This window comes from Oncorhynchus gorbuscha, linkage group LG11, assembly GCF_021184085.1.
Source record: "Oncorhynchus gorbuscha isolate QuinsamMale2020 ecotype Even-year linkage group LG11, OgorEven_v1.0, whole genome shotgun sequence".
NCBI classification, from domain to species: Eukaryota; Metazoa; Chordata; class Actinopteri; order Salmoniformes; family Salmonidae; genus Oncorhynchus; species Oncorhynchus gorbuscha.
In genome coordinates this window covers 58,507,679-58,534,322 of record NC_060183.1, presented here as the reverse complement: position 1 = coordinate 58,534,322, position 26,644 = coordinate 58,507,679, and the positions used below count along the sequence as shown (strand labels likewise).

At 41.1% G+C, this 26,644-nt stretch overlaps 1 protein-coding gene across 5 annotated transcripts in view; it reads right to left on the bottom strand.

Moving 5' to 3' along the window:
* LOC124049018 (splicing factor, suppressor of white-apricot homolog) overlaps positions 1–26,360 on the bottom strand; it is a 136,764-nt gene extending 110,404 nt beyond the window's left edge. The window contains exons 1-7 of one of the 5 annotated variants that reach the window (XM_046370295.1): positions 25,989–26,360; positions 24,813–24,976; positions 17,725–17,856; positions 12,782–12,858; positions 8,517–8,736; positions 1,980–2,074; positions 934–1,102 (exon numbers count right to left, since the gene is read on the bottom strand). In XM_046370295.1, coding sequence (XP_046226251.1) covers positions 934–1,102; positions 1,980–2,074; positions 8,517–8,736; positions 12,782–12,858; positions 17,725–17,856; positions 24,813–24,976; positions 25,989–26,188 — 1,057 coding nt within the window. In that variant the 5' untranslated portion in view covers positions 26,189–26,360. Of the gene's footprint in view, positions 1–933; positions 1,103–1,979; positions 2,075–8,516; positions 8,737–12,781; positions 12,859–17,724; positions 17,857–24,812; positions 24,977–25,321 lie in introns of all 5 variants that reach the window. The other 4 variants (XM_046370296.1, XM_046370298.1, XM_046370297.1 and 1 more) reach the window with 4 other exon arrangements.
* Between the last annotated feature and the right edge of the window lie 284 nt (positions 26,361–26,644).

Here is a 26,644-nt window from a genome sequence, read left to right as displayed (position 1 = left end):
ATGAAAAGCGAGGAAAATTAAGTTTGTCAGCACATCCAAAACATCACTGCAGCTCCGAAAATGAACGGGGCACTTCAAGGATAAGAAATGAGTGAAAAATACCTTCTCAGAGACTTTGAAAAGTGTTAAGAACCTTTATGTACTCACAATCCCCCAAGGACAAGTGGTGAAAATCGCTTCTCGATACAGTCTATGCTGACCAGTCCTCAAGGAAAAGTATTGACCAAGCTGAATTTCTCAGGTTGATCAACATTGCACTGCTCTAGTAGTGAAGGGCGCTCTACTATTGAACGCCTGGTAGAGGACATTTCAGCAGTGTAATGAGTCATGGGCCTACAGGAGACCATGTTAATGAGCTTTTCCACGATGAGCGGCAGGGTACCCTCCACAGCTACAGCCCCTCTGGCCACATTCCACATCATCAATCATCACAATCCAACACTGCTGCCAGTTCATCTCAATCTCAAGTGCAGCCCAGAATCTCTATCAGAAAAACTGGGCATATTTGATCTAGGTACTTTATGTTAATCTCAGCAATTTGTGAACACAATCTGTGACATGAATAACTGAAGATTTGCCAGTGGGAACATGCCTGATCAATATTTTGTTGATTCAATGTACCTTTCCCCTGAAAGACATTCTAATCTGATATGAACACCAATATCCCTCTCAAACAAAGAGAATTCTAACAAGTAGACCATTCTTCTCGCCTCCAGGGGTTCCGTGATCAATACTAGACAATTGAGTGCCACTCTGCCTGTCTGAGATGGAGCTCTTGTCGAAAGGGAAATGAAAAAGAAAATGGGAAGAGTAATGAAGTGGACCAGGACTAAACTGAGATGGAAAGGCTCCCTCGGAGCCAATATGAATACTCCTCAGGTATTGGATTGCACAGTTGCCCAGTTCGACTCATAGATGAGAAACTGTACTCACGGTCAGCGGTGTACTCTGCCGGTGTGGCAGGCACAGCCGGCTCTGCGGGTACTTCCTCTGGCTTGGTTGCCATGGCGGAGGCAGCTGCAGCGGCGGCTCCGTTCTGTTCCTGTCGGGCTTTCCGGACCAGCGCTGCCAGTGGATGGTCTGGGTCCATGACTTGGAGAGGCTACAACACAAATAGATCTGGTTAGAAGGCTTATAACAACAATCAGCAGCTATTTTATTAGCCTCAACAATGGGAAGATATAGAGTTGTGAAACTGTGAGACACCTCTAGCTTATGTGAGGGCAACAAGTCAAGGCAGAGAAACAGTTTATTTATGCTATATGTCTCTTTGTTATGTGGTATAACCTACTTATCGCAAGTCATTTATTAGTGTGGCCTTTGAATAATTTATAAACATACTGTTGATTTATAATGGTGCCTCCAGCCTTATGGTGTGCAATCTGGTGTAATCAAAAAGAGTTGGCATATGAGTTATCAAAACCCTTTCAATGAACAGACTTCACAGTTCTAAAGGAAAGATGGCATTCTCTTGATATTCAGGTCTAAAGCACTTTGAAGTGAGATGCTTTGAACTCAGGCCAAATTGTACCATCGAATAGAACAACTTAACAATAATGTGCTATTAATTCAGAAGTGTATGGGCTTTTGAACATTAAAAACCTAACCATTGGCGCAATTACCAAATGGTTAAACCCTATAAAAAATGTAATATGAACATTTAATAGACATATTGTGGGTTGGAAAGAACAGGCAAAGCCTCTATAGATGGGAGATAATTGATCCAGAAAGGCCCTCAGATGAACTCGGTCTATTTGTCTGAATAAAACAGAACAAAGCAATATATTGAAGAATTCACAAGTGCTTTTCATAGTAATGGTTTCTCATATCCAATAATCTCAGCCCAGTGTACAGTAAAATGCACCTCTCAGACCATCTTCAATAGATGAAAACGCTCAGGGAAAATAATAAGCATTAAGGTAGAGGTCATGTTGGGCCAGGTAAAGTACACACTAGTCAGAGCACACACTAGTCCTTACCTTCATCAGCTCCTCAAGGCGAGAGCTCTTCTTAGGAGCAAAGAGGCTAGGGTGGAGGTAGTTGCCATCCCCATCATCATCAGAATCATCAGAGTCTACAGAAAATATATTGAAGTATGAATGAAGAATATTACAAACAAAAAACTGTTTTAAGTAAGAAGTAGGTATTGGTCTGAAGCTGAAAAATAAAGAATTCACAATGCCGCGACCAACTGATCCATCTTAAAGGCATTCCTAGCGGACCGGGAGATATGTGGCTAAATCGTGTGCGCCTACTGCGCTGGCCAATCGGACAGCTCAAATCGCCGTGCTTTAAGTTTCCACGACCCCTGGTCACAGCAAAGATTGATACTACACTACATGATGCCATAAATTCTAAAACCATGACCAGCGAGAGACTGTAAAAGAATACAGCAAATAACTGCTGTTTTTATGAGTGAGTTCATGTCTCAACAAGTGTAGTGATAGCTCTGCATATTTATTATTTTAGCAGCTTGTCGTGTCTATTTTAATATCAAGGAATATTTCACATTCTCTGGTCATATGAACAACATGAATTTGTGCACGAGGTAGACCCGAAAACTGTGTCCCCTCTCACCAGCCTGGTCTCATAGACTAGACGTAACATAGTCAATTTAAATCCAGGACAATCAGATTAGTATGACATGTTAAGTTTGGTATGGATAGATTTTGTATTGATATGTAGGCCACATGTGCGTTTTTTATACATTGATTTAGTTCTGTTGTTGAGCTGTTCTGGTTTGTTAATTTTCTGTATTATGTCATGTTTTGTGTGGACCCCAGGAAGAGTAGCTGCTACTTTCCTAATAAAATACCAACACAGATGGTTGCGAGTTCGAATCTCATTACAGGCAACTTTATAATTTTAGCTAATTAACCACTTTTCAACTACTTACTACTTTTTAGCTACTTTGCAACTACTTAGATAACCCTTCCCCTAAACCCTTTTAGCTAACCCTTCACCTAACCTTAAACCCTCAACCTAACTCCTAAATTTAAACCTAACCCCTAGCCTAGCTAACGTTAGCCAGCTAGCTAACATTAGCCACCTAGCTAGAATACATAACATATCATGACTTTTACAAATTCGTAACATTTTATACGTTTTGCTAATTCGTAAATTATCATACGAATTGTAATTCGTAACATATCGGAGTGTTTAGAATTTACATACAGAAGAATACGAAATGAGTCAGCCTCATCTGGTCAGCCTCACCTGGAGGAAAGGAAGGAGAGAGCAGGGACCATGAGAGGCTGACTCTGCTGTTCTTCTCCTCGCTCGGCTGAGACTAATGCAAAAGAGAATAATGCAGCGTTCAAAACAACTGGGACCTCGGAAATCTCCGACTTCCAATGCGTAATTTGAGCCGGATCTTCCCAGAACAGGATCCGCCACCTCTCCGATTCGTACTATTTTGTTCCGGAACCTATTTGGCAAGATCTGGTACCTCTCATGGCATGAAAAATAATTTCCACTTTTTGCCATGTAAAAATTATAATAAATGCAACCAATATGTCATTAATTATCCTGCCCCCCACAAAAAAACCTAAGTGAAAAAGTAGATTTTCAGCCCGGGCCAGATATTCTGAGTTGATTCAAGTTGGGCCGGACAGGACAAACCTAACCTATGTTTGAAACCAATGCTTGGGAGTGGCTGTGTGATAAGTGCACCTGTATCTCTCACAGAACTAGAATGAGATTAACTTCAGATGATCTCTCTCCCTTTCTCTGCTCTGATAGACATGAGCCTGCAACTCTCATCTCTCCAGCATTGCAATTCATTTATTTCCCTATAGAATCATAGATGTGCAAAGTCTTCTGGAGGAGCTGCAGCACCCCTGATAAATTGAAATACATTTGCCAAAGTTATAGAATTACAGTTGTCAGTTCAGAAAGAAATGAAATAATTCAGAATAGCCTACTACACCATGAGTAGGCCCATAAATTAGCCACAGAGGATCAATAGCTTCTTTGTTTTTAAATAGCCTAGCTGTGGATTGTGTGTAGCCCAATAAGGCATAGCCTACAGTCAGGAGTATGTGGCAAATCTGTCAGTGAACAGCATGCAGATAAAAACAGGCCTTTCGCAATATTAAAAATGCAATCGAGGGAAAACACAAGTTGGAAAGCAAATGGCACCTGCTGAAAAGAGAAGACTAGAATCCATATGCTGTAATAAACTTCAAAATATTGTTTTACAAAGTAAAACAAGAGAGAGGTAGGCTTTTGGCACGAACTCATCGGACATCACTTTAGAGTGAGCTGTGGATAATTGGGTGAGTCAGTGAAAGTGGAAAGCATTTTTAGGACTATAACTTTCTCCTCATATTGTAGCCTACAATGTGTCCACACACACCTAGGCCTTGACTACTGATGGATTTAAGACAAAGTTGTTTTTATTGATCTGAGATTTTATTGATGTCAGAGTCATAGTCTGTCATTTCGATAATTTATGCGGTATTAAAAAATATTCTGCCAGTCATGTAAAAAGACCTAGAATTGCATGACATGCTTTTATAAAAAGGCTACATTTTTCCCTAATCCAAGGCTACAACATGTTTTTCCTATGTGTGCAACTTCTGTAAGTGCCTCTACTGCTCTATGCCACTACGCAAATGTGATGATTTACAGTACAAGTCAAACGTTTGGAAACTCCTACTCATTCAAGGGTTTTTCTTTATTTTTACTATTTTCTACGTTGTAGAACAGTACTGAAGACATCACAACTATGAAATAACACATATGGAATAATGTAGTAACCAAGAAAGTGTTAAACAAATCAAAATATATTTTAGATTAAATTCATCAAAGTAGCCACCAATTGCCTTGATGACAGCTTAGCACACATCAGGCAGACGCCTCGACGGCCATGAAAGAACTTAATTTGACTCTATGTAAACTGGAACCCACAGATCTTGAGGCTGCATTTATCGTAGCTGGGGATTTCTACAAGGCTAATCTGAAAATAAGGCTCCCTAAATTTTATCAGCATATCAAATGCGCGAGCCGGGCTGGCAACACCCGGAATCATTGCTGTTCTAATTTCCACGAGGCATACAAAGCCCTACCTCACCCTACTTTTGGCAAATCTGACCACGACTCCATTTTGCTGCTCCCAGCCTATAGACAGAAAGTAAAACAGGAAACGCCCGTGCTCAGGTCTGTTCAACGCTGGTCTGTTTTTCCAGATGCCCCAAACAATCGGAAAAGGGATTCATCAGAACAGGCAGTTAACCCACTGTTCCCAGGCCGTCATTGAAAATAAGAATATGTTCTTAACTGACTTGCCTGGTTAAATAAAGGTAAAAAAAAAATTGCTTTACCCAAGTCCTCAGCAGTCCGATCCCTGTACCTTTTGCAGAATATCAGTCTGTCCCTGATGTTTTTCCTGGAGAGATGTGGCTTCTTTGCTGCCCTTCTTAACACCAGGCCATCCTCCAAAAGTCTTCGCCTCACTCTGCGTGCAGATGCACTCACACCTGCCTGCTGCCATTCCTGAGCAAGCTCTGTACTGGTGGTGCCCCGATCCCGGAACTGGTCCGACCAATCTGATTACACGCGTCAAGATAGCTTCGATCATGAGGACTGGGATATGTTCCGGAAAGAATCAGACAATAATATTGACGTATACACTAATTCGGTGAGTGAGTTTATTAGCAAGTCCATTGGTGATTATTAATTATGGTGTTTATATATATTTGCAAATATTTCAAAAAAACTTTTTCCGATTTCTGGGGTATGGTGTGTACATTGTTGGGGAATATGTTTAATTCAATCTATTTTAGAATAAGGCTGTAATGTAACAAAATGTGGAAAAATTCAAGGGGTCTGAATACTTTCCGAATGCACTGTATCTGGCAGGACCATAGCTCCAGCCGGCTAGATAAGTTCGGTCCGCAGGTTGGCCAGCTAGCCAGATCCCATCAAATAATACCAATATATTGTCTATATAACGTCAATATAGTTTGACCTTGGATTGAAAGGGATTTTGCTCAGGTTGAGAATGTGATCATGTTGAAGGAGGATAAAGAGATGCGGCTTGAGAAATGAGTCAAAAATACTGGATATCTGTTCTGTCAGGCTACCTTTTCCAGTTAATAATAGAGCATCTGGGGGGGTTAGTAGGGCATGAATGGACTTTAGGGAGTGCATATATTACAGGTGTCACAGGGTTATTCACTTTCATAAAGTTGTACTCGTTCATACTGATTTCCCCTCTGTCAAAATATAGCTTGAGCTTAGGGCTGGGCAATATCAAATTATTTCTAATTTATGCTTTAGCGTATTGTTCCAAATGCCTGGATCACAAGAGGTTTATCTTTTTTTTCTTAATTTTTATGAGCGTTCTGTCTTTTTGGTCTCGTCTGCTTTGCTGCTTCAGTCCAGTGTGCACTGTGCTCCTTCCCACTCGGACACAGACACCGAGCCCCTTCCCATACCACTCACAACAAAGACGAATAACAACGTCCTCTCTGACAAGAAGCAGTTGAAACTCGCTATTTGCATTTGAGGTTTGGTCCAACAGAATCGGTCAAATGGACACCGAAACGCTTAGAGATATTGTTTTACTGTAATAGATAAAAACCTTTCTAACAACACCGTTTCATGTCTCAACTCACAAAATGTAGAACAGAGCAAACCCTACTAAAACAAGAGTATCAATGAACATGTATCACATACCACTAGCAGCATTTTAGCCACAGACTTATGTGCTAACTGTCTAGTCTGTGTTTTATCAAATGTGCAATGAGCATAAAAAGGCACATTTATATAAGAATTGGCAACACGTTCTCATTCTGAGAAATATGCATGAATGGAAACAGGCTGCCCTGAGCTTAAATTCAAGTCTCATAGCAAAGGGTCTGAATACTTATGTAAATAAGGTATTTCTGCTTTTAAGTAATATGCACACATTTCTAAAAAACAGTTTTCACTTCGTCATTATGGGGTAGTGTGTGTAGATTGATGAGGATTTTGTATACATTATATACATTATTTTATTTTAATGTATAAAATGTATATTTGAATGTATTTAATGTATATTTTAATAAGTCCATTATTCCTCTGAAGAGTGAATTAGGCTGTTTGAGAGGGTTTATTATTATTGTAAATAGAACAGTATAGAACAGGAAAGTATTTAGTCAGCCACCAATTGTGCAAGTTCTCCTACTTGAGGCCTGTAATTTTCATCATAGGTACACTTCAACTATGACAGACAAAATGAGGAAAAAAATCCAGAAAATCACATTGTAGGATTTTTAATGATTTTATTTGAAAATTATGGTGGAACATAAGTATTTGGTAAATAACAAAAGTGTATCTCAATACTTTGTTATATACCCTTTGTTGGCAATGACAGAGGTCATGTAGTAGGTCAAAGCTGTGTGCTGGAAAACCCTGGTAGAGCATGGGTTTAGTAGGCATTGTGGTGCTCATGTGAATTTAACTTATTTTTCAGCCTCAGACCAATACCTCACTTAATTTTAGTTTTGTTTTTAATGTCCATGGTTTTTACACTGGAAGGTAATATTCTGTTAAAGCTGCATTATACAAAATTTCCACATGCAAAGGCAGATTTGCCATTAGTCTGTCATTAGCAGTGCTATTGTAACCTTTAAAGAAAAATATCAAAATGTTTAGAGGCAATTAAGCTTGGAATGTACTAAGTGAAGGAAAGATGATCACATCTTGGCAGGCACTGATAAGGGTGGGGAGCTGTGGATTAGTGAGAAGGGGGCCGAGGTCAGGTCAGGTCACGTTAAGGGAGAAGGAACAGTTTATTGCCCGCATCCCTTAATTTCCTGCCTAGCAACAGAGATGTAATCTTTAGAGAGAAGGAGGAGATTCCAACCCAAATTGGGGTATATATATTTTCTATTTAACCTTTATTTAACTAGGCAAGTCAGTGAAGAACAAGTTCTGATTTACAATGACAGCCTAGGAACAGTGGGTTAACTGCCTTGTTCAGGGGCAGAACAACAGATTTTTAACTTGTCAGCTCAGGGATTCGATCTAGCAACCTTTCAGTTACTGGCCCAATGCTCTAACCACTAGCCTACCTGCAAAATATATACTACCACTGGTGGAACCATGTCTTTGTCTGTTCAACTGTTAGATCCTTTGGTTGAAGTTTTTATAGTGTCCGTCGAGTTCGTAGTTTGATATTTAGAAACTAACAATACTATATTTGCATACTACAGTAATAAGTACTCCATATATTCTGAATTCTATTAATGTATTCTGTTGTTAAAGGGACACTTCAGGATTTTGGTAATGGAGCCCTTTATGTACTTCCTCAGTCAGATGAACTTGTGAATACCATTTTTATGTCTCCGCGTGCAATAGATAAAAGGCTTCATTGCCAAAATCCCGAAGTATCCCTTTAAAATGTATTCTGTGCCACTGTTCTCTAAGATTTCCACATGAAGCATGTATTAGATAGTAACATATACTCTGTATCCCATGATGTACAACTCATTCTATATAAACCCTTTTTGTTCATCTCTGGGACTCACCCTGTAAGTCCTGCTTGTCGGAGGCAGAGGTATAGCGGCCCTCCTTCATGGCCTTCAGGATGTGTTTGTAGTAGGGGTTCAGGTAGTGTTCGAAGTTCAGGAAGTCAAACTGGGAGTTGCCAGACTGCTTGGCTTTCAAAACAATCTCAAACTGGGCCCCCTGCAGGCACACAAAGTTGGCGGTCCTCTCAATGATGGCATGGGTTTTGGTGGTCGCTGGCTGGAAAGGGGAAGAGGACACACACCAAGTCAAACGAAATGTGGGGTTAAGGATAGGTGACAACCTGGGGATGTATGTATCAAGCAAGAGTAGGAATGCGGATCTACAGTTGTGGCCAAATGTTTTGAGAATGACACAAATATTCATTTTCAAAGTCCGCTGCCTCAGTTTGTATGATGGCAATTAGTATATACTCCAGAATGTTATGAAGAGTGATCAGATGAATTGCAATTAATTGCAAAATCCCTCTTTGCCACGCAAATGAACTGAATCCCCCAAATATGTCCACTGCATTTCAGCCCTGCCACAAAAGGACCAGCTGACATCATGTCAGGGATTCTCTCGTTAACACAGGTGTGAGTGTTGACAAGGACAAGGCTGGAGTTCACTCTGTCATGCTGATTGAGTTCAAATAACAGACTGGAAGCTTCAAAGGGAGGGTTGTGCTTGGAATCACTGTTCTGCCTCTGTCAATCATGGTTACCTGCAAGGAAACACGTGCTGTCATTATTGTTTTACACAAAAAGGGCTTCAGAGGCAAGGATATTGCTGCCAGTAAGATTGCACTTAAATCAACCATTTATCGGATCATCAAGAACTTTAAGGAGAGCGGTTCAATTGTTATGAATGCTTCAGGTCGACCAAGAAAGTCCAGCAAGCGCCAGGACAGTCTCTTCAAGTTGATTCAGTTCCGGGATCGGGGCACCACCAGTACAGAGCTTGCTCAGGAATGGCAGCAGGCAGGTGTGAGTGCATCTGCACGCAGAGTGAGGCGAAGACTTTTTGAGGATGGCCTAGTGTTAAGAAGGGCAGCAAAGAAGCCACTTCTCTCCAGGAAAAACATCAGGGACAGACTGATATTCTGCAAAAGGTGCAGGGATCAGACTGCTGAGGACGGGTAAAGTAATCTTCTCTGATGAATCCCTTTTCCAATTGTTTGGGGCATCCGGAAAAAAGCTTGTCCGGAGAATACAAGGTGAGCGCTACCATCAGTCCTGTGTCATGCCAAGAGTAAAGCATCATGATACCATACGTGTGGGGTTGCTTCTCAGCCAAGGGAGTGGGCTCAGTCACAAAATTGCCCAAGAACACAGCCATGAATAAAGAATGGTACCAACACATCCTCCAATAGCAACTTCTCCCAACCATCCAGGAACAGTTTGGTGACGAACAATGCCTTTTCCAGCATGATGGAGCACCTTGCCATGAGGAAAAAGTGATAACTAAGTGGCTCAGGGAACAAAACATTGATATTTTGGGTCCATGGCCAGGAGACTCCCCAGACCGTAATCCCATTGAGAACTTGTGGTCAATCCTCAAGAGGCAGGTGGACAAACAAAACCCCACAAATTCTGACAAACTCCAAGCATTGATTATGCAATGGGCTGCCATCAGTCAGGATGTGGCCCAGAAGTTAATTGACAGCATGCCAGGGCGGATTGCAGGGGTCTTGAAAAAGAAGGGTCAACACTGCAAATATTGACTTCATGTAATTGTCAATAAAAGCCTTTGACACTTATGAAATGCTTGTAATTATACTTCAGTATTCCATAATAACACCTGACAAAAATATGCAGACACTGAAGCAGCAACTTTGTGGAAATTATTATTTGTGTCATTCTCAAAAGATTTGGCCACGACTGTAGAATCAAGGCCCCCCTTTCCATGTAACATTATTAATTGTGATCTAACAGGCAAAGGGGATCCTAAATCAGCACACCTTGTCTGAGATGCCTGATACATACGGCCCCAGACTCTCCTTTAAGGCAAGTTAATGTAACTGTATTTAATAACTGAGGCACAAGAGTAATCACTTCAGAAGCAAAGACGAAAAAGCTAAATATGCTACAACATGACATGAAACAGGTTTTTAAGTGTGGCAGTTAATTCTTTGTGGGGGATCAACCAAATTCTATTTCCTAAAGACTGTAGAAGAGGTTTAATAGCTTTTTCACTAACAATCATTTACTAAATACATACAAGATGGAAATCATTGGGACTCGATTACTCAATATCACTGTGACTGTGTACTTTCAATGATGAATCATTCTCGTTAGTTACCCTAAGAAAAAAATAGCAAAAACACATTTCTCATCAAATGAAAACCTTTGGAGAGAAGACGCTTGGGCCTGAACTCTGTAGTAACATTCCACTACAAACACACTTACGTGTTTTGCGAGAGCATAAACTCTGCAATTTGGAATTTTAACGAGGAACTTCTTATGGAATCATGAAACACAGAAAGGAAGAGCAGAGAGAGAGACGATTCCTTCTCCCCACCCCTCAGGCTGTCAGACCGGCGACTGCCTGTGATAACGGGGGAAACACAGCCATATCCACAAATTAATAGTTCAAATCAGATATTCTGAGAATAGCGCCAGCTTTGACTAATTGGCCGTTTCGAGACAGTGCAATTGGAAGGGCTTTGCAGGGTACCCAATCGAAATCTCATTACAAGGACACGTGGAAAGGATGTGCATGTGTGTCTGGACATCACAGAGGACACTGACAGCCAGAGTGAGGAAGATCTCTCTGTCAGCGGCGTCTATATTGAATTACTATGTGTGTGTGCATGTCCCAGGGTGTATGTAAGTTTGTGTGTGTGTTTGTGTCAGTCTGAAGTCTGTAGGGTGTGTGTGTGTGTGTGTGTGTGTGTGTGTGTGTGTGTGTGTGTGTGTGTGTGTGTGTGTGTGTGTGTGTGTGTGTGTGTGTGTGTGTGTGTGTGTGTGTGTGTGTGTGTGTGTGAGAGAATCGAGGCCATGCTGAGATGAAAGCCTCCCCTTCTTGAGTTGGAAGGACCCTGCAGATGAAAAGCAACCGGCGGTCAATGGGAGAAGCAGCAGCAGTGGAGTGGAAAGTCTGTCCAAGTGGACTGGGATGATACTGACTGACACAAACTAAAGCAGCACAGCAGACTCCTCTTCTCAGTCTCCTCCCAGGCTGCAGGATGTGAGTGATGACCTCAATACCATCCCCCAGATAAGACGCCTTATCGTTCGACTCACCACTTGTCTGTGTCTGTCTATTGGTCTGTCTGCAGTCTGATCAGCATCGCTACATCAATACTGCACCAGCCACTGTCTATCACACGCAAAACACTCGCAAGCAAGTTCTGCTGTTTGCTGCTCCGTTCCCTTCCTTTTCCCTCTCCATGGCTCCATAATAAGGAGCGTTATGTAAACCGTTGGATCCCGGACCCACCATTGTTCAAATGTATACTGAACAAAAATATAAACGCAACATGCAACAATTTCAAAGATTTTACTGAGTTACAATTCATATAAGGAAATCTGTCAATAGAAATAAATTCATTAGGCCCTAATCTATGGATTTCACATGACTGGGAATACAGATATGCATCTGTTGGTCACAGATACCTTAAAAATATAGGCCTCTGGATCTCGTCACGGGATTTCTATGCATTCAAATTACCATCGATAAAATGCAACTGTTGTCTGTAGCTTATGCCTGCCCATACCACAACTCCACCATGGGGCAATCTGTTAACAATATTGACATCAGCAAACCACTCGCCCACACAACGCCATACACGTGGTTTGTGGTTGTGAGGCCGGTTGGACATACTGCCAAATTCTCTAAAACGACAGGTTTTGGTAGAGAAATGAACATTCAATTGACAATTGAAAGCTCCCTAAAAACTTGTAACTTATATGTTTCCTGGTCTTTCTTATATCTCTCAGATATAGGACAGACACTTCAGAACAAACATCCTTTAGATTTTTTGGGGGGGACGTTCTGTTGTTCCATGTAGTGAATCTCTTATTCAATGCGTTTGTATGGGCTAATAGAAGTAAGGCCAAAAAAAATAAAAAATCAAATATATATATATATTTTTTTTTTAATACTTCAATGGGTCTTAAACTTCAAAATAAAATAGCTAAATTATCCTTGATATGACCTTTAAACACAAATACATATAGCTTAGTAGAACCGCCCCCGGGTTAGACTTATGGGTTAAAACTCCATTCTGCAACCCTGTGGTGCATCATGTTAATTAAAGCATGAAGTAGTGCATGGTACTCACCAGCTCCACATCGGGGGGGATCGCCAGGCCCGGGGGTGCCACAAAGGGTTCCTCGCTCTCCTGCGGCTCTGTTTCTTCTGACGAGGAACAACCCACAAGGTCAGGGAGAGAGAGAAGAAGAGAGATTGGGATTCAACCTACAGTCACTGTGACACATTACAAGCACTCAACGTTTCCTCCTCTTCCTACTTAACTTTCTGGGAGGTGGTGGTCCCCGTCACAATTATTTACAACATCTAAACCCCCCCCCAGTGTGACATAACACATGGATAGGTCAGCTTGAAATTTGATTCAAATTGTATGCTTTAGTTCAATGTGGGGAGGCTGCAGATGGATGTAGAGGTTAAGCACATTAATGCCAAACATTGCAGCCAAGGAGCACAGCATAGATTTGTCTTGTGCCGATTTAATCAGGCACACCGCTGGTCGCCCGAGGTGTGCCCCGGCCGCCGATACCACAACAGAGACGAGCGCACGCACGCACCCACCCACCCACACACAAGTAGAGGAGTTTTGTACTGCCGAGTAATCCCAGGCAGTGCCAGGTGATAGTACTGATGACAGCACTCAGACACACAGCAGTAGTACTGTACCATCTGCTGAGGGAGGGGCACTTTGGCATTGGCTAGAGGGGAACGGGTGGGAGGGGTTGTATAATGCTGTGTTCATAAGCAATTGGGAAGGTGGTAATTTCAGCTTTGAAGTCCTAAATACGAGTTGGATGCATTCACGTGCTTTTGTGATAAAATGAAAAGTGCCTTATTAACAAAAATACAGAATCACAATGTATACCAGTAAGTAATATGATATTAATGTCTAAATGTTGATTATACAATCTGTGTGCTTTATTGATGTCTGATCTGAGTTTGATTAGTTATAGCCAGAAATTGGGGTGGCAGGTAGCCAGCCAAGTGGTTAGATCGTTGGGCCAGTAACCGAAAGGTTGCTGGATCGAATCCCTGAGTTGACAAGGTAAAAATGTCATTCTGCCCCTGAACAAGGCAGTTAACCCACTGTCCCCCGGTAGGCCGTCATTGTAATTAAGAATTTGTTCTTAACTGAGTTGCCTAGTTAAAATAATTTATTTTTAAAATCTTACAGGGCTTCCCAGCTCACTCATTACAAGTGACTTGAAGCCAAAGCTACATTGCCGTGTGATTTATTTGTATATTTCTCCCTTTCAGGTATGAATGCGATTTCAAATACATTTGTTCATGTCAGAATGTTATTTGTACGTTTAGACCATTTCAAAATTAGCCATTAGCCATTTTGCTAGCTAGCTTGCTTGCACGAGGTGACTTCGTGATCAGAGCGTGCCCGAGAGAGACCGTGCGTACATTCAGGGGTATAAAACTTTAAATTACACAGAACAAAAATATAAACACAACATGCAACAATTTCTAAGATTTTACTGAGTTAAAGTTCATATAACGAAATCAGTCAATTGAAATAAATTCATTAGGCTCTAATCTAATCTATTTCATATGCCTGGGAATACAGATATTTTGTATTTATTTGTTTATTTAACTAGACAAGAAAGTTAAGAACAAATTCTTATTTACAATGATGGCCTAACCCAGCCAAACCCTAACGACGCTGTGCCAATTGTGCGTTGCCCTATGGGACTCCCAATCACACCCGGTTGTGATACGGCCTGGAGTCAAACCAGGGTCTATAGTGAAGCCTCTAGCACTGAGATGCAGTGCCTTAGACCGCTGCGCCACTCAGGAGCCCAGATACCTTTAAAAAAAAGTAGGGGTGTGGATCAGAAAACCAATCAGTATCTGGTGTGACCACCATTTGCCTCAGGCTGCACAACATCTCCTTCGCATAGTTGATCAGGCTGTTGATTGTGGCCTGTGGAATGTCGTCCCACTCCTCTTCAATGGCTGTGCAAAGTTGCTGGATATTGTCGGGAACTGGAACATGCTAGGCTTGGGCGGTATCCAGGTTGTCCTACCTTCATACTGACCTTGTGCCATAAAAGGATATTCTGTAATACCGGCACTGAACAGAAGGGGGGGGCTATTTTCAAACCCCACTGGGCCTCTGTAATCCCGAAGGTTAGTAATGCTAACCATACATGTACAATCCCATAGAGAATGCTAACTAAATGCTAACGAGCGCATTGCAAACATTTTATACAATCTTTGACCTAAACTACTTGTAGGACAGAAACCCCAGCTCAAAGACACATAAGTAACTCAGAAATACTACTCACAGTTTGCTGTAATCACAAACCAAATATTAGATATCAAGGCTCTTGATCCAGGAGGGGATTCTCTGCTTTTACCAAGTGAAGCTTGATTTTGGAAGAAGCTAACCACTAGATAGCTAACTAGCTACAAAATTAGCAAACCAAATGTACAATTGCTGAGCATTTGCACATTTTAAACAGTTAATTTATTAGTTATAAGACATCTTGCTGGCAAAACTGGACTTATGAATTTCATAACGTAACTAGAACACCTGCCGCATGCTGCACAACAGTGAGTGACTCACAAGGCTCCGGTCTCTAGTTGTTGTGTGCTTGTAAACACCACGTGACCACGTGACTATCGGTAAGCTTCAACGAAAAATTGACAGGTGAAATCAAGAACGGGATTTTCTTTATCTCCTAATGTATTGCACAAGTTGACTGCAGGTATTTAAAAAGTTGCTAAAAAAAAATTAAATGTCTAAAAAACATAAGAAATAGTTTCATCAGTATTGAAAAACCATCCTGCGGCTATTTCAAAATATCCTGGTATATGGTATACCGCCCAAGCCTACAACACACTGTCGTACACGTTGATCCAGAGCATCCCAAACATGCTCAATGGGTGACATGTCTGGTGAGTACGCAGGTCATGAAAGAACTGCAATATTTTCAGAATTGTGTACAGATCCTTGCGACATGGGCTGTGCATTATCATGCTGAAACATGAGGTGATGGCGGCGGATGAATGTCAGGAAAATGGGCCTCAGGATCTCATCATGGTATCTCTGTGCATTCAAATTGCCATCAACGTTGTCTGTAACTTATGCCTTCCTGCCCACACCATAAACCCACCACCACCATGGTACACTCTGTTCACAACGTTGACATCAGCAAACCGCTCGCCCACACAACGCCATACACATTGTCTGCCATCTGCCCCGTACAGTTGAAACCGGGATTAATCCGTGAAAAGCACACTTCTCCAGCGTGCCAGTGGCCATCAAAGGTGTACATTTTTCCACTGAAGTTGGTTACGACACTGAACTGCAATCAGAAAAAGAAAAAAAAAGTTGGATGTGGAGGTACTGAGATGGCATAGTTACAAGTGGTCTGTGGTTGTGAGGCCAGTTGGATGTACTGACAAATTCTAAAACAGCTTATGGTAGACATATAAACATTACATTCTCTGGCATTAGCTCTGGAGGACATTCCTGCAGTCAGCATGCCAATTGCCCGCTCCCTCAAAACTTGAGACATCTGTGGCACTGTGTTGTGTGACAAAACTGTACATTTTAGAGTGGCCTTTTTTTGTCCCCAGCAATGTGCACCTGTGTAATAATCATGCTGTTTATTCAGCTTCTTGATATGCCACACCTGTCAGATGGATGGATTATCTTGGCAAAGGAGAAATGCTCACTAACAGGGATGTAAACAAGTTTGTGTACACAATTTGAAAGAAATAAGCTATTGTGAGTACGGAAAATGTATGGGATCTTCTATTTTAGCTCATGAAACATGAGACCAACACTTCACACGCTGCGTTGATATTTTCTTTCAGAATAGTTGAGAAACACTGATTGGCTCATGGCAAACAAGCTGCATCAACCACAAACTAAAAGTACAGCTATCATGCTCGCAAACAAATTATAGTGTTCAAAAGAACATGAATAGATTGCTTATATTAAAATAATGTTTAGCCAAAAATGTTGTTATTGAGGTCATTTCCTTAGTAGGTGACGTCAGAGGTCAGCATGTGGGAGAAGTGGAAGCTCAGGATTGATAGACAATTTTCCCACTAGTTATTACCAGTTGGAGGGGCATTCAAGTAGGACTGACGCAGAGCACAGCGCCATGACAGCCACTTAACCCTCTACAGACCTAGCCAGGGGGTTTCTACTAAATTATATTACATTGTTTTAAGAAGGTCATAACCAAGGATTATTTCGCTATTGGATTTAGAATTTTAAATATATAATTTAGCCTTACTGCTATTAGCCCATGCATACGTATTGAATAACAGATTCACTACATGGAACAGCAAACAGTCCCCCCCAAAAAAAATCTAGAGGAAGTTTGTTCTTAAGTATTTGTCCTATATCTGAAAGATATAAGAAAGATCAGGAAATATACTTCCATTCATTTTTTTAAACTTGTACCGGGGGACCTTCAGACGTGTCTTGTGCAAAACAACCCGACATATTCGTGAGAGTCTCACAGAGGGGTAATATTAGTGTGCAGCCCAAACTGTTCGGACTCTACAGACAGAAGTTGGCAGATCGGCTGTTCACTAGGCCTAGTGAAGAGGCTGGAGCCCAGCACTGGACCTCACAGATGATAAAGAATCCGTAGAGCAGCTAGCCAGTAAGACTTCACATTCAGTGCTGAAACTTGAAAAAGCTTTATTTTGTCTAGCTCCAGGGCTTCAAATAGTGGTTTATGTGACTCCGGGGAGCCTGCCATGCTAAGGAATTAATCACAGGGTTTTCATTAAAGGTGATATGTGAGCCTCTCCACCAATATATTGATGTGTCTAGTGTGAGATGTATGTCTCTCTCTTTCTCCTCTCTCTCCCCTAACGGCAGGTCAAAGAAAGATTCTCAGTGGTTTCAAGGGGTAAACAAGTGGTATCAAGAGGTATTGTAAATATGTGTGAGAGTTTACTTTAATTTTTTGTAATGAATGTCATTTATGGATTCAAATACATAATTTAAATGTGTGTGCATTTATGCGTGTGTGTGCTCACCCGTCTCCCTGTTGGCCTCCTCTTCCTCAGTGGGTTGGGAAGGGTCGTAGTAGTCTGCGCTGTAGCGGAAGCCCACTGCGTTATAGGTGCCTTCATCTGCCAGAGCTTCACTCAGACGCTTGTATTCTTCCTCTGTGTAAGAAAAACATACATAATAAAAGAGTGAGGGGAATGGAACGGTAGATTTATTTAAAAATACAGCCATAATAGGCTACTGTTGGGAGTGCCTCAAGCATGAGACAAAAACATTGGATTAATTCAGAATCATCATTCCATCCATCCTGCATAGTTAAGGATATAAAGAGCGCTGTGAGCTGACAAAAACTAAAGCAGATCAAAGCCAAGCTGACCTTATAACACCACACTTTTCTATTGCAATTGATCTCATAGTAAAGGACTGAGGAATCAAAGACAAACTCCCATCTAACAAGAAAAAAAATATTTTTATGCGTCTCGTGTCCCAACGTGGATAATTGCTAAAGCCCCACTACTCAAGGGCGCACAAGCGTGAAGGGACAAAAGTAACACAAATTACATGAGGACTCAGTCAGTTTTGGAATTAAACACCATATTTCACTTAAACCCTTGGAAACTATTTAATTTAAATAGGCTTAAATAGGCTAGATTTAATTTGGCAAAGGTGATTCTTTATGTAATGGTCAGAGCTATTTCATTATAAGTGACAGAATATTTGCTATGAAGTGTGCAGCATTGCTAAAATAACCTTAGGATAGTCTTTTAAAAATGTGTATTTCAACACTCAAGACTTTAAGCCAATACAATATAAATCTTTGGACAGGAGAGGTACTTTCGCATGAAAATCAAGCAACGGTAGTTACAAATTCATGAAAAAAGTTACACTATTGCAGGTAAAAAAAACATTTAGTCGACCAGTAACATAAAAAAGTATGTATGTATGTATGCGTGTGTGTGTGTGTATATGTATATCTCCACAATGGATCAGTCCACTCACAGGCGCGAATCAGACAGATCTCTGTACACCATTATATATAGATAGGTATACAGTGCCTTGCGAAAGTATTCGGCCCCCTTGAACTTTGCGACCTTTTGCCACATTTCAGGCTTCAAACATAAAGATATAAAACTGTATTTTTTTGTGAAGAATCAACAACAAGTGGGACACAATCATTAAGTGGAACGACATTTATTGGATATTTCAAACTTTTTTAACAAATCAAAAACTGAAAAATTGGGCGTGCAAAATTATTCAGCCCCCTTAAGTTAATACTTTGTAGCGCCAACTTTTGCTGCGATTACAGCTGTAAGTCGCTTGGGGTATGTCTCTATCAGTTTTGCACATCGAGAGACTGACATTTTTTCCCATTCCTCCTTGCAAAACAGCTCGAGCTCAGTGAGGTTGGATGGAGAGCATTTGTGAACAGCAGTTTTCAGGTCTTTCCAGATTCTCCATTGGATTCAGGTCTGGACTTTGACTTGGCCATTCTAACACTTGGATATGTTTATTTTTGAACCATTCCATTGTAGATTTTGCTATACGTTTTGAATCATTGTCTTGTTGGAAGACAAATCTCTGTCCCAGTCTCAGCTCTTTTGCAGACTCCATCAGGTTTTCTTCCAGAATGGTCCTGTATTTGGCTCCATCCATCTTCCCATTAATTTTAACCATCTTCCCTGTCCCTGCTGAAGAAAAGCAGGCCCAAACCATGATGCTGCCACCACCATGTTTGACAGTGGGGATGGTGTGTTCAGGGTGATGAGCTGTGCTGCTTTTACGTCAAACATAAAGTTTTGCATTGTTGCCAAAAAGTTCAATTTTGGTTTCATCTGACCAGAGCACCTTCTTCCACATGTTTGGTGTGTCTCCCAGGTGGCTTGTGGCTAACTTTAAACAACACTTTTTATGGACATCTTTAAGAAATGGCTTTCTTCTTGCCACTCTTCCATAAAGGCCAGATTTGTGCAATATATGACTGATTGTTGTCCTATGGACAGAGTCTCCAACCTCAGCTGTAGATCTCTGCAGTTCATCCAGAGTGATCATGGGCCTCTTGGCTGCATCTCTGATCAGTCTTCTCCTTGTATGTGCTGAAGGTTTAGAGGGACGGCCAGGTCTTGGTAGATTTAACAAATGTGCTTTCTCCCGCATTGGATAGAGGTCGCTGTCCGCGGTTCAGAAACACAGTGCGCTGTTGAATTTGTGCCTCTTCCCAGACCATGTTGCTTTGTACATAATAGCGAAGTTAACCAGCATATTGGTGTTGAGACCAAAGGCAGCAGCAGAATGAGGAGTTGAGAAAACAGGCTTTGCCTTATTATCTAAGAAAAGTGAGGAGAAAGGAAACCCCAAATTAAGGTCTATAATCAATAGCCTAACTCTTAAAATGTACCTTGCTTTATAAACCCTCACTATATCTACAGAAATAAGACAGATATTGCAATGGTTACCTATTTGATTAATAGCCTACTGATTCTGTGAGCACCAAGCCACATGCAACAACATGTCAAGTAAATCATTTCACACATTCGGCTGTTTTTAACCTCTGCTTTAATAAAGGCTCTCAACTTTGTTTTTGTTAAAACAGCCTCTCTGGTATTTTTATCATTTATTTAGTGTTGGCTACACGCCTCCAAAAATGTTCAGGGAAATTATATTTATAATAACAACGCTGCTTTTTCTTGAGCTCCTTATTATTTCTATTACTATTATGATCATAAGTAATGTAATTATCATTGGTAGGCTTATTATTATCCACCTTCCGGAGACACCTGAAACCCCACCTCTTTAAGGAATACCTAGGATAGGTTAAGTAATCCCTCTCACCCCACCCCCCCTAAGTTTTAGATGCACTATTGTTAAGTGACTGTCCCACTGGATGTCATAAGGTGAATGCACCAATTTGTAAGTCGCTCTGGATAAGAGCGTCTGCTAAATGACTTAAATGTAATGTAAATGTATATCAGCCTTATGTAACCCCCATTGATCTGTAGGCCTGTTTAGTCTTAATACAGTAACTTACTTAAGCCTTTATTTCAATACTTCTATAGGCTACTGTATCAACCATTCAGAAATTAATGTCATCACACAGCATACGAGTCATTCATGATTTGACATGCAATCAAGAATTCGTTTTAAAACCAAATGAGCGAGTCGTGAATAATAAGCGTAAACCTTTCCATTTCTAAAATTGCATTCGTGAATGAATGTGACTGTTTAGTCTTTGCTGTAATAAAGGCTTAACAAAAAAAGGTTACAACACACTCTTTGGTATTTTGTGTTGTTTACATTGTTCTAAACAGTCAGAAAAATATATTTATTGTAATCAATACAGCGCCGGTTTGATACACATAATGTGCACGCAGTGCTTGCTCCTTACTTTCTTTTTCTTGATATCCAGTGTTTTACACAACTACTCACATTTATTCCATACATCAGACTTTTCCTTTACCTCCTGAGCAACCAGTAAACATCCCTCCGTTTCGTGTTTATTTGCCATGTCCTCTGCATCCATTTTGCTGTCACGTGTTACAGCGTTCAGAGTTTGTAATAAACAATTTATTGATGTGATCATGATATGCTATAGGTCAGGCACTACTGTGCCCTATTTGGACAGGCTTAGCCTTACTGGGGGAAGTCGGGTAATGTAATTATGTGAACAAGGACAAAACACAATATCTGTCATTTTAGTCCCGTCCGAATTAACATTTACATGGAAGGGGAGCAACAATTCCAGCCATAACCTACTATTTTTTGGCAAACTCCAAGAATCAACATCCCTGTGTTTTGAGAGAAATATCATAGGTGCAGGAGATGCCCACGGTTTGCACAAGAAAACAATAACTGATTAGATCAATTGAACTAAGTGCTGCGCATAAGCTATAGATGAATGGCCAACATGTATCATATCAACTTTCACAGTGAATGCTTTTGTTTATATGTTTTGTGCTTATGAATTGAATATTGCCAAATGCATTAATATATATATTTGTTTACCTATTCAATGCAAGCCTTGCTGTTAATAGATTGCAAAGCAGCATACAACTGGCCTCAGCGTGGAAATGATTAGCTAACTTTTTCATCCATAGCCTTAAAAACAAATTGCAAGTACAAGCTCACATTTGAAGGCTGGGGGGCATTTACAACGTACTGCGGATTTCTAAAATATCCTAATGACTATGATCACACTTCCTTAATTCAAATATACATTAATGCCGACACTATACCAAAGATGTTTGGTATGGTTAAGAACCTTGGGAACCAAGCTCGAGTTCAGTGTGACCCTATCACCTGGACATGTTGAAATGTGCATCTTCACGCCTAGATAAAAACCTCCAGGCTTCCGTCATAACTGTCAACATATTGAACAAAAATAAGAATTACAGGAGGCAGTTTGGAAAATACGAATACCGTCCGAATTGTCATCTGGAATAACGGACAATCTGGAGTAATAATTACATTACCAACATTCTCTAGTAATACTAGTCCCGTGCGAATAGGTTACGTGCATGCGATGCATACATGTGTCAAGTAAAGAAAGCAAGGGTTAAGGGAATGCTTTTCCCTAAACAAATTAGGGATTTCAGTAACAGAACTTCCAAGTCAGAAATGGCTGTACTTATGCTGCAGCTTCAGCAACACAGACAGCGGGATAAAAACATTGATGTACTGTGGTGGTTGCTGGAGCAGGGAGGAACGTGAAACAATGGGTGCTGCAGCGCATCTCCTCCTCAGAGACTGCACCAGATGTTCCAGTTCCTGCTGTGAGATGTTACCCCACTCTTCCACCAAGGCACCTGCAAGTTGCCGGACATTTCTGGGGGGGAATGGCCCTACTCCTCACCCTCTAATCTATGAGGTCCCAGACTTGCTCAATGGGATTGAGATTCAGGCTCTTCGCTGGCCATGGCAGAACAAGGACATTCCTGTCTTGCAGGAAATCACGCACAGAATGAGCAGTATGGCTGGTGACATTGTCATGCTGGAGGGTCATGTCAGGATGAGCCTGCAGGAAGGGTACCACATGAGGGAGGAGGATGTCTTCCCTGTAACGCACAGCGTTGAGATTGCCAGCAATGACAACAAGCTCAGTCCGATGATGCTGTGACACACCGCCCCAAACCATGACGGACCCTCCACCTCCAAATTGATCGCTCCAGAGTACAGGCCTCGGTGTAACGCTCATTCCTTCGACGATAAACGCGAATCCGACCATCACCCCTGGTGAGACAAAACCACAAATCATCAGTGAAGAGCACTTTATGCCAGTCCTGTCTGGTTTTGTGCCCATAGGTGACGTTGTTGCCGGTGATGTCTGGTGAGGACCTGCCTTACAACAGGCCTACAAGCCCTAAATCCAGCCTCTCTCAGCCTATTGCAGAAAGGCTGAGCACTGATGGAGGGATTGTGCGTTCCTGGTGTAACTCGGGCAGTTGTTGTTGCCATCCTGTACCTTACCTGCCTAACGTCTGTAAGCTGTTAGTGTCTTAACATTTTCATTAATTGTTTATGGTTAATTGAACAAGCATGGGAAACGGTGTTAAACCCTTTACAATGAAGATATTTAGATTTTTACAAATTATTATTGAAAGACATTGTCCTGAAAAAGGGGTGTTTCTTTTTTTGCTGAGTTTAGATGATTTGATTTAAACACAGGATGTGTCAAAATATGTGTCAATATAAAATACACATTTAACACAATTGGTCGAAAGAACGGACAACTCTTGGTCGACAAAGATTTGTTTTAGTTGGGAAAAGCCCTACATTACGGGCATGTTTACAACATTGTCTAAGGCAGCACAAATTATGCTGAAAATGAAATATTAAACAGTAAACATAAGCCTCAACAATAGTCTATGATTAGTCATTCAACCAGACAGTGATCATCTGAGAAAATACTTAATATTTTATCTTGGACCTCACAGGACTACATACATGAGGGTCTGCATGCACCGAAATGATCCCCATACTAGTTAGGCTACTGAGAATCTACCCTCTCACTGACTTTGACATAGCTTTAGTAAGGGGATTCCGTGTAAAAATCAAACTGATTATGCCCAAATATAGTAATTTCCAAATGAATCCATGTGCATAATTATCCTTAACCCTTTACATTTGTACCCGTATTTGGAACATAGTGGCTGTAGAGTAACATGCTACACATGAAGTCAGAGCTCTGTTCTGAACAGAATGAGACTGTTCACCGGGGCACATGCACCTGAATGCACTCATGACTCCTTTCTATGTGCACAAAAATGATGATCTGTTTCTCTGAATTGCCCTGTGAAAGCCTAACACTGTAAGATTGTAATTTATAACTTAGCTAGTCATGCTGACAATATAACAAGCTTTCAAATCATGCCCAGCTGACCCAGATTGCAATTTATAATGGACCATTTTTGGATTGCGTAAACAACAACAGTAATTGTTTAATGGTGGGATGCAGGGTTGTGTCCAAAATTAAACTACAAGTGTGCTTGCTCTAGTTCCACAATGGCATAGCTAGGAGAGATAAAAAAAAATAGTACCGTATAGTCATAAAAGTGCATTGAAATAGCTTAGGAAATGTGCACACTTTGGAGAGGTGTGTGGCCACTTGTAGAAACCAGTTATTCCTCTTCATCAAACCTTTGTTATTTTTTTGTCTTATGTTGCACCTAGCCCACATTTTCTAGCATTATCAGGGATGCATGCATCCAGAGTATTTTCAGATTTCGTTATCAACAAATGCAGCGAAAAGTAAATGTAGATTTGCATGAGATCAACAGTGTAATGTTTGGATTGAGTTTTGTGTCAGGTGAACTGTTGTGTACTCACCGTTGGGCTACTAATTTTCCCATTATCTCTAAACGGTTCACTTTCAATTGCTACCATGGTTATGCATTTCATATTTCCTCAGTAAGAAACATTTCAATATAGCCCTATCCATATAGGCTAATTGCCATGAGTTAAAAGGTTAAGGTCTAGCTTTATTATATAGTTCAGGCTTTATTTGGAAAAAACAAATCTTGAAACTTTTACTGTCTTCCACAGCAGATGAGTGGAGGCATTGCTCAGCAGTTCAGACACAAGAGACAGAGTATGATCCCCCAGCTATGACTGATTGGTCTACCTTGTCTGGCTTCTTCCTCCAGCAGGTCTGTGTGCATGGCCAGGTACCTCTCCTCATCACACAGGGCCTCGATCCTGGCCTCCTCCTCGGACAGCTGGTAGTCTCTGTTCCACGAGCCTGTGTCGTACTCAGAGAGGTCATGCAAGTGACCGCGCCCATCATACCTGTAGGGTGAAGAGAGGGGTTAGAGGAATAGAAGAAGCAACTGAGGAAAGACAATACATGGACCTACTTACCAACATAGATGGGACCCTAAAACAAAGAGTTTTTTTTTTTAACAACAAAACGTGCTACCTCAGTCACAAGTCTTTCATGAGGGAGTGTATGGTACTGGAACTGAGCAATCTCGTCACAATACAGACAGCCTAACATGAACAACTCCTGACATAGGCCTATCTAGTGCAGTTTTCTGGCAAGCTTACTCAGTGTAGCCTATTTCATTCCTCTCTCAACAATCCCTATGGAGAAACAGCCCTGCATAAACACAAAAACAAAAGAAAACAACTCACCTCTTACCTTACAGGGTTTAACTTCCCCATTTAATATGCATAATTCCTTCTATATCTGTAAAAAAGGTACATCCACACAATCCCGAGCACATAAATACCTATCCGTAAGAACCCAAACGGACGATATTTTCCTGCGTTCGCTCCTCTCTTCCACCTCTCCAGAGTGGGCGCTGGGGTTGGCATTGGGGGGCCAGGCAGGACCCCTTAGCCTTAGGCTACTTGCTGGGGAAATAAGGGCTGGTTATGTGATAGAGACACACACATACATTCGAAACAAGAGGCAGGCCCATGCAGATTAAGGTCACTCAACCCCAACATATGTCACTCCCTTCATGGTTCAAGTGGGTATATTTCCAAATAAACAACTATTTTTTACAGGTCATCATAGCCAACTGTCAGTCTCATGTAGAGCGTGTTCACTGTTGAAATATATGGCAAACTTAGAGGAGGACACAGCATCTTGACATGATGCTCTGCTACCCTGTTAATAGTTAGTGCATCTTCGGTTTCATGAGGCCAAAAGGACGTCATTAGCAAGCTAGATAAATGGTTCGCCAATACTTTTGTCAGTTATGTTTGCAAGAATCCGATCAGTCCCTTCGAAAGACAGATCTGGGATTAGGAAAGTTGGTTAGGATAACAATTCCTTTAGGTTTGTTCAACCGACCTATCAATCAGGATGTTCTTGTCCCCCATCCATGGGATGAGCTGTTTGCCCTGCTCGTGGAAGTGAGCCCTCTCGTCATCCCGGAACAGCTTGCAGGCATAGCCGAACACGAGAAGCTCGGCATATTTATTGCTGTCACTTTCATCCTTCTTCACCGGCTTGTTATTGTGGTCCCTCTTGCCCCCGCCGCGCCGATACATTCCAAATGTGCACGTGAAAGAAATCTAGCTCCCTAGATAAGTTATATTACTATCGTTCAATTCTTATTGTAGTACAAAGTCTTTCTTTCTCGGTTAAAATGAGACATAAAATGTCACAATAAACATACTCACAAAAACCTATTTCTGACATGTGCAGCCATTTTGGAAAAGTTCGTAAATGACACTTTTGGTTCATATATGTAGATTCGCCAGTTGCTCTTCAAGATAGAAAAACACTATACGTAAATTAAACGTTTAATTTCCCTATATTATGAAGAGAAGTAACAGTATTTATTCATTATGTATCCACATTTGATAATATTTAATACATAGTATGTGATTTTATGAGTTTAGTGCCCTCTATTTGTGCATGTTGAATGTGCTACAGTGTGATTGTGAGATAACTTTCGAGAGAGAAATGGTGAGATCAAAAAGTCGTCTGGCCTGCATTTGCTC